The sequence below is a fragment of the Parasteatoda tepidariorum genome, chromosome 10 (assembly GCF_043381705.1).
Source record: "Parasteatoda tepidariorum isolate YZ-2023 chromosome 10, CAS_Ptep_4.0, whole genome shotgun sequence".
Classification (NCBI taxonomy): Eukaryota; Metazoa; Arthropoda; class Arachnida; order Araneae; family Theridiidae; genus Parasteatoda; species Parasteatoda tepidariorum.
This window is the reverse complement of record NC_092213.1, coordinates 1,946,986-1,956,582: the sequence shown is the minus strand read 5'-3', so window position 1 is coordinate 1,956,582 and position 9,597 is coordinate 1,946,986. Positions and strand designations below refer to the sequence as shown.

Here is a 9,597-nt window from a genome sequence, read left to right as displayed (position 1 = left end):
CATAATTTGCATTTAATAACAAATATGTCGACACCATCATTTAGCTAAAATTACAAATTTTGAAATTTTTATGTTTTTTTTAAGGGCAATCTAAGCTTAAGTGTTCCTTCACTGGTTAGTTTACCCTATAAGATGTTGAGAAATTTGCAATGATGTGAGAGATGCTTAAAAATGTTTACTACGTATTTTTATTAATATTTATAAAAAATATATTCAAGAAATTGATAAATATTTTATTCCAAATCTATTCATACGTATGTATACTATTGAAATTGTATCAGTTATTGAGAAAAAAAAACTAAAAAATATCACATTAAATAAGCACAATATGGTGTATAATCATATTCGATCAGAAGCATGCTTTTATAAAACTCGACATTCGTTGAATAAAATGTTTTTTTTTCAAAATGTTTTATTCAAATTTCTTTACTAAATTGCAAATAGAATTTTAGACGACTAAAAAAGAAACATCGTATTTCATAGTTTAAAAAAAAAAATAAAAATAAAAAGATTAGCAAATGATTATTAGCAAAAAAAAATATGAATCAAATTTTATGCTACGCGCTAAGTAAAGTTCCTCGTAAGTTTATCACATTTTAATATTAATCGCCCCATTTAATCATTTTTTCACTGTCGCCAAATTATTTTCTTTAAAATAATTAATTTTAATTTTTCTCATCTTCTAATAAATAAAAACAGTTTAAACTTTAGATTTTTCAATTGAAAAATATGTAGATTAATATGGTATAAAAAAATACATACCTTATAATTCAACATTTTTTTCATCCTCACATAAATTTAATAATAAATAATTATTAAAAATTATTTTTTTCATGAAATAACCTTTGTGTAAATGAGTTTTATGAGTAGGTGAAATTTTTTTTTTAATTACTTCATTAGTTCTTAAAATATGACTGAAAACTCAAAAAGCGAAATTAACATTAAGGGGTCTAAACTTTGAATCGATCTCCTGACCAAACTATGGGGACCACATTTCCAAGATCACGGCTACCCTATATTTTGATGATAAGGAACCTAAATATGCAAAAAAAAAATTTATGTTTATTCAGAGAAAGTACGTTATTGGGTCTGATTTCGTTACTTAATTAATAGTTATCACTAATTAATTATCATATTTGAGGTCACCCCCAGGAACCATTAAGATTGACACTTAGTTCGTGAAATTCCGATCATTAGAACGAAAGTTATTCAGGGTGATATATTTTTTTTTTTGCGGACTGTACATATATCGATGTACATATAAATGTACATGCATGCATTTTATTTACGCAACTATGTGCATATATTGTTCCTTTAAACAACATTCTTACATATTGTACGTAAATTCGTACAATTTTATATACATACGTACATTGCATATACGTGCTATTATCGTAAATTTATACAATGTATGTACTTAAGTACATAAAAACATGCAAACTTATAAACATTATTTTCATATACGTTCATACATATATTGTCTATGTATACAAAGATACAAAACATTGCATTTTCGTTCAAACTAACATACATGCGTACATGTTTCATAAATGCATAATTATATGTACTAAGCATATACGTATTGAATTAAGTATATTACAATATAATTATGTATATTGTGAGTACAACGTTTGTGCATACATCGTATAGGAATCACAAATTTTACGTTCATGCGTGCGTACATTCTATGTACATAAAAATATGCAAACTCATAAATACTTACATAATGAATTTGCATATAGTATACAATCGTAATAACTTGTAATCGTATAGTTTGATTACATGTAATCATATATTATGATTACTAGTAATCACGATTACAAGTAATTGATTACTGTAATTAATATTGTAATCATGATTACAGCCGTAATCAAAATTTTTGAAAATTGTAATCATGATTACAAGTAATTGATTACTGTAATCGACTATGTAATCATGTTTACAGCTGTAATCAAACTTTGTAATCATGATTTCATGTAATTGAAAAATGTAATCGATTACATTTTCGCTCTACTCTGATGTAATCAAAAATTTTGATTGCTTGTAATCGTGGTTACAAGTAATTGATTACACAGCTGTAATCAATTACTGTAATCGACGGCCAACTCTGATCGGTGCAACATCACCAAATTAACAGGGGCCTCCCTGGCCGAGCGGTATCGCCGGTCCAAGCGCTCTGTTAAGCGTGGAGGTAGCGGGTTCGAATCCCGCCGTAACCCTGGATGTATTCTTTGTGATGTCTTTCTCTGAATTGTTCTATCTGTATTTTCTACTTGACAATGACTTATAAGCCTATATTGAGCACACAAGTCAGCAAATGTATGTAATTTCAATAAATCAATCATCAACCAAATTAACAACTGACACTATGTTCATGCTTTTTAAAACGTGTTTCTGGAGAGACTTAAATCCTATGAAGAAATAAAATAGTTTTGAAAAACAATTTATATATGAGTCTGTACAAAAAAGTAAGAAATAAAAGATTGCGGGTAAAAATCGAGTCCATATAGTCTTTCCAGGTATTATGTTCATTTTATATAAAGTTTATCTTTAAATGTGTTACAAGAATTTTTAAGGAAAGGAGATGGATAGTCGTTGGTTCATTTGGATTTATTATTCAAAAACCTTTAAATCTGCTATTTTTTTTAATTTTATAAGAAATTCTTACAACATATTTTATCATAAACTTTATATAATATGAGCATAATACCAGGAAAATTAGCTGAGACTACATAAACTCGATTTTTATAAGTTGCGCGCAATACTTCATTAAATACTTTTTCGTGCAGAACCATAGACAACTTGTTTATTTTTTTACAAAAAAAAACTTTTAAGTCATATTATTTAAATTTTTTTAATATTTTTATTAATAGATCAGTTAGCGGAGCTTCAAAAATGGTCTCTGGCTCGATTGTTATGTGAAACAACTAGATTAAATCAGATACGTCTGAAGCCATTTACCTTGCCTAACATTAGGTCAGTAAAAATTTAATTCTGAAACAGTCTTAAAATAAACCTGGTAACGTCGCTTTTCTATGTACAAACTTTTTCTATTTTAATCTGGTCGAAAGCAGATTTTATTGCCATTGTCAATGTAAGAGGGCAGTTAGTGACCGAATGGCATTCGAAAAAACTCGTAATGTTCGCCAGTTTTGCAAATGTCAGACAAAAATGGTATTAAACGCTGATTTAACATCCATTTTACAATTAGAACGTTTTCTTAAGGTGCGTTTAATCAGATATTTCATTGGGTGCGGGTCTATTTTGGTGACGGAGTTGATAGCATGCGAAAAATGAACAACTCGTCTTGGGAGGGCTTCCATGGAAGCTGGATCTGCTCCACGATGAAAGCTGGATCGTTACTGGAAGTCATTTAAAGTTGCTTATCATACATCTCTACGGGCTTAAATAAAATGAAAAACTTTCTGGGAACACAAAACGTCAATTAAAAACCTTTCTGCAGGCTCTTGTAACTCATTTCAACCCTTCCGTCGCCATGGAAATTCTCATCATGGAGACATTTTTTTAAAAATCGCGTTTTTTTTTTAATGTTCCAGTTTTATAGAACTCTACATTGGTTCATACTACAGAGAGAAGCAAAAAAAAAAAAATTCAAAAATTTTATGTGTAAAAATACTTTTTAAATAATTGGAAGAAAAAAAATACCTGAAATTTGAACAAGAATGTATGAAGCATTTATCAACAGAATGTTATCAACGTCTTAATAAACACATCGATGTAAGTACTTTGTTTAAATTGTGTGAATCTCAACGTGCGATTTTTAAATCACGCGAATACAAATCTCGTCATTCAGTTTTAAAATCGCGTGAATACCAATCTCGATGTTTGATTTTCAAGTAGTGTTGATACGAATCACGATGTTTTGACTATTAAGAGTTAAATTCCCTGACAATTCCAGGTTCTCCCTGACCTGTGGGAGCCCTGCATATTATACAAGTCTGCTTCTTCTATAACATTAGATAAAGAGCTCACTAGAAATTTAATTCAGTTAAATTTAAAAAAAATTTGTAATATACAATTTCTAACAATGTCTGTTGCATTTCAGAAATCCTTTGGTGCATTGTAGATCATTTCCACCAATGAATTTTGAAGCATGGAAAGATACCTATTGATGCAAATAAAAATCTGAAATCTGAGCATTTATTACTCTCTCTTTTAGGTTCAAAAATAAACAATGAATTTTAACACTATCAGGGTGCGCAGTCAAATTTTTCAGCAAAAAATAGGCACATTTGAAGTACTTTTTAAGCACTCAAAAAAAATATTATAATTAGGATATGCGCACTAATAAATTTTTTTCCTTCATAGTGTTGAAAGTTCATATATATATTTAACAAAATAGTTTTCTAAGTTACATGACCATGATAAAATAACTTGTTTCTTACAAAGAATTTTTTTTCGTGATTATATTAGCCACCATAAAAACAATTTATGGGCAATTTTAAATACATTCAATACTGAGTGAATCATTAAATTTATAATTACTTTACACAATCATGTAAAAAAATTTTTATTCAAAATTATAAATAATTAATTTAACTATTATTTAAAAAGATTATCTCTCTTGCAAAATGCAGCAGAGTTGCTCATGAGAATGCATGAATCCTTCCCACCGAATCCAACTCAGTATTCGAACCTGCAAGTACTTGATAAAATGATTGGCGCTTTCATACGCTACAGGGTATGTCGAAATAGATTGTGGTTGAATGAATCGTGAAAACGTTGAATAGAACATGGAAACCACGCTTTTTGTGTAATTCGAAGCAAAAAGTGATATGGTTAAGAAAAAAAATCTCATTTTGGAAAAGGGAAAATTAAGCACTTTTTAAAAACACCAAATGGAAAAAGCACCTAAAAGGGCTTTTAAAAACGAAAGTAAAAAATAAGCACCTTTAAGAACTTTTTAAAAACGCTAAGCACCCTGACTATGTTATTATCTATATCTATTGCACCATAAACATTTTAAAATAAGAAATAAAAATAAATTTTTACCACAAAAATTGAACCAANTGTAAAAAAAATGTTATTCAAAATTATAAATAATTAATTTAACTATTATTTAAAAAAAGATTATCTCTCTTGCAAAATGCAGCAGAGTTGCTCATGAGAATGCATGAATCCTTCCCACCGAATCCAACTCAGTATTCGAACCCGCAAGTACTTGATAAAATGATTGGCGCTATCATACGCTACAGGGTATGTCGAAATAGATTGTGGTTGAATGAATTGTGAAAACGTTGAATAGAGCATGGAAACCACGCTTTTTGTGTAATTCGAAGCAAAAAGTGATATGGTTAAGAAAAAAATCTCATTTTGGAAAAGGGAAAATTAACCACTTTTTAAAAATACCAAATGGAAAAAGCACCTAAAAGGGCTTTTAAAACGAAAGTCAAAAATAAGCACCTTTAAGCACTTTTTAAAAACGCTAAGCACCCTGACTATGTTATTATCTATATCTATTGCACCATAAACATTTTAAAATAAGAAATAAAAATAAATTTTTACCACAAAAATTGAACCAATAGCTTATTCTCAAAACACAGATTTATGACGCAGGAAATGTGCAAGCATAAAAATTTCCAGATATTGAAGATATTTTACAAAATTGCTTTTAGAAAGTGACACAAAAAATCATCAATAAGTCATATAAAATTTATTAGACAATACATATATCATTAAAAAGAGCAATATGGTTTTAAAAACATAAATAGAATTATAGAACAAACAAAAATGTATGAAATTCTTATATAAATGAAACATAATCCAGTGTGTGATACAGTTTCAGTAAAGGATGAAAACTAGAAATAAACAAAACAAAGGTAATTGGAATGACATAAGTGAACGAAAAAAAAAATGACTTTGTTTAAAGGACAAAATATCAAACAAAGAACAATTAATCTCAAGCAGTTTAAATTTAACTTGAAGGACAGTATAATTTTCAAAACTCAATATTTAAGGAAGAAAAGAAAAAAGGGAGAATAAATTGGAAAGTTATGCTTTTAGAAAAGTCTGAGAATACTTTTGGTGAAATATATTAAATTAATCACAGCTAGGATTGGGCATTTTAAAACAACTGAGACTTTTGTAAAGGCTGTTTCTCCAAGGCAAGCTTTCTCTTTTAGTAAATAATATGCTATTTTTATAACTATTATTCATGACTGTTAGGTCAAGCTTTGTCTATCTTAAGTCTTTGCTAATCATGAAAATAGTGCAAAATGTCAATAAGAAAAACAATTTTGTGAAAAACTTAGTGCTAAGTTTAATAATTTTCTGAACATTTAAGATATCCGACCGTTCTAAAACTCGGCTAATTCTTTAAGGCAAGATAGTCCATTTAGTGTTTAAAATTATTACTTTGCTTCGAGTAAAAGACACTTAAACCGTAGTTATCGATTTTTTCCAAAAGGAAAGAGCTTTGAAAAACACCTTAAGAAAAAAGTTAGAAACAGAAATTTCAGAAGTATTAAAAAAAACTACAACTAATGTAGCCATAATATATTTTTTTAAAACTCAGATTACTATAGTTGCTTTGATTGGTATAACCAATTCAAGACTGGAATTGAAAATTGTGACAACTTCCTTGATTTTCTAACAGAAAAGAAACTGACAATTGGTTCATTTGTTCCGATACAGATAGTTAACTTTTCGTAAAGATTATGCCAAATTTAAAACTAGGCATTCTTTTTTGCCCAGTCTCATAATATGTCCAGTGTGATTGCTTTAAACAGAACAACGATTGACTTTAGCAATTACTGCAAAAACTAAAAGCTTAAGGTTAAACTCAGAAAAAAAATTAACATTATAAAACTAATGCCTGAAAAAAAAGTCTTTTAACTTTAAAATATATTTCATTCAAAGATTTAAGCTTTATCAATTAGAAATTATTGATTAGCATGCATGATTCAACAAATTTTAAATATCTAATTATAAAATCCTTGCAAGTTTATAAAAATATACATTATGATTTCCATTTTTTTAAAAAGGCAAAACATGTAGTGTAATTTACCTTTAAGCGAGATGAGTAATACAAAAATAATTCAAAAATAAGTACAGTTTTTTATAATAGGCAATTAATGTAACATAATAGTTGATAGATGCTTGAGTCTTTTAGAAAATTTCCCCAAACATGAGTTCTTTATTAAAATATATCTTCAATTGTAAAGTTCTAAGTATACCATACAAGACTACTAGATATAATTACAATAACAAAAATTTCAGAATAATTAATTTATGTAAACCAGTTAATCCGTTGGCTTATGTAAATAAACCAAAGGAATAGCTTCCAACAAAATATGTATTTTTAAAACAAACAGGACTGCTCATCAAACTGATAATGGCGGGGGAAGTTTTAATAACAATGAAAATACTTTAATAATTTTCCACAAGTCTGGTAGCAGAAGTCCCACAGTACTGTAGCAAATTACTTTTTCTCTAAGATTTAAAAGGAAAAAAAATTACTAAAAATCCTAAGAGGAAGCAAGAAAAAAAATCAAAAAAACTTTTTTTACATAAAATTATTTTTAAAAAAAAAAAAAAAAATTTAAAAAAAATTATTTTACAAATATATTGTTTAGTTATAGAATGGATCTTTATTTGAATATTTTTAAGTATTATACAGCATCAAATTCAAATTAAATCAAAAAATTTTGTGCCTAATTACTGTGCAAATTATAATCAATACACAAAAAGATTAAGCCTAATTTTTATCATAATTTTAAGCCTGATGTTTATTTAGTCAGACTGGGTTACAAGCAAATTTGAAGCTGCTAACTGACTCAAAAAATTCTGACTACCATAAGCAAGTATCTTACTAAGAATGAGTACATAAATTAAAGATTACAAAAATTATTTTATCTGTACTAAAAATTACTTAAAAGGTAAAGTAATACACTTATATTTAAAGTAAATACTGAAATAAGGTGAATGAATGCAGCTGCTTCCAAAAAATTAAACTTCATTTTAAACATATTTTAGTTTTGACAACAAACATAAGAACAAAAAATAAAATATTTTTAAGTCAAAATTAAGTCCCCTCTACACTATAGTAATAAAAAACATTTCTGAAAGTACAACAGTAAAACAATTTTAATTTAAGTTAAACACAATTACCTGTCAAATCATTAAACAAAACATTCAATACTTCAATCTTTGGTATGCTTGCTTCTATGGCTGTATATTAAGTTTGCGTTTTTCAGACAAATTAGACTAGTTTAAAATAAATTAGACTATTAGCATTCTGTATTAGTGTAAAATCTATAAGCTGTATGTATTCTGAAACATTTATATTACTAGACATCTTAAGTGATAGGTATAATTAAACAAAAAATTTGGTAAAAATATTTATGGATAATTCTATCAGTTGAAATTATATTATCAAACAGAATTTAAAGTAATTAAAAATNAATAAAATATTTTTAAGTCAAAATTAAGTCCCCTCTACACTATAGTAATAAAAAACATTTCTGAAAGTACAACAGTAAAACAATTTTAATTTATAAGTTAAACACAATTACCTGTCAAATCATTAAACAAAACATTCAATACTTCAATCTTTGGTATGCTTGCTTCTATGGCTGTATATTAAGTTTGCGTTTTTCAGACAAATTAGACTAGTTTAAAATAAATTAGACTATTAGCATTCTGTATTAGTGTAAAATCTATAAGCTGTATGTATTCTGAAACATTTATATTACTAGACATCTTAAGTGATAGGTATAATTAAACAAAAAATTTGGTAAAAATATTTATGGATAATTCTATCAGTTGAAATTATATTATCAAACAGAATTTAAAGTAATTAAAAATAAAAAAAAAACTAACAAGTTACAATACATCTTTAAATAATATAAGTATTACAACTTGTTTTCAGCACATTCAGAGGAGCCAATTTTCCAAAATAGCTTTTTATAATCAGAAGTACAATAAAACATATAACGTTAACAAAATTCAAACTAGTGCAATTCAAGGTGTTTTTACAGTTTAATCTTATATAGGTACATACTTCATGTTAATATTACGCATGAATTTATTATTAACTATAAAAAAGTAACACTGAACTATAATTTTTTTTCTGAATAAGAGTTGCAAACAACAAAATTTCATAACTCTCAGTTGTTAAGGAGAAAGAAAAAAAAAACTTAGCGTTAACAGAGTATGAAAATTTTGAAAAACCCTAATTTTCATAAATCAAAAGCAAGTACCCTTGACAATGAAATCGAAATAACTATGAACAAATTGTAATAGTTGAGACCACTGCACATTTAAGTATAAGAAAACAGAATATTTCTCATCAGTTAGCATGTATTTAAAAATAAAACAAAAGACTTGATTTAAGTTTAAATTCATACTTAGCATCATCAAAAATTAACTGTAAATTCCAATTTTATCTATTTTCCTTCTTTTTTTGAAAATGTTAAGTTTAATCTTTAACATTATGTTAGTTAGAAATAGAATCATTTCCCTAATACAAAAGTTAATCTTTACAAACGTTGGTAAAAAGTGTAAAATTTTTAAAAATTGTAAAGTGTTGACAAATAAAAATGATTTTAAAACTATTAATGCTCAATTCATTTTTAT

At 27.0% G+C, this 9,597-nt stretch overlaps 1 protein-coding gene across 1 annotated transcript in view; it reads left to right on the top strand.

The window, feature by feature from the left end:
* The window catches only part of LOC107456874 (peroxidase), a gene marked incomplete in the record, with an annotated part of 38,203 nt that extends 33,992 nt beyond the window's left edge, over nt 1-4,211 (top strand). The window contains 2 exon segments of the mRNA XM_043047285.2: nt 2,874-2,976; nt 4,067-4,211. Coding sequence (XP_042903219.2) covers nt 2,874-2,976; nt 4,067-4,133 — 170 coding nt within the window.
* Between the last annotated feature and the right edge of the window lie 5,386 nt (nt 4,212-9,597).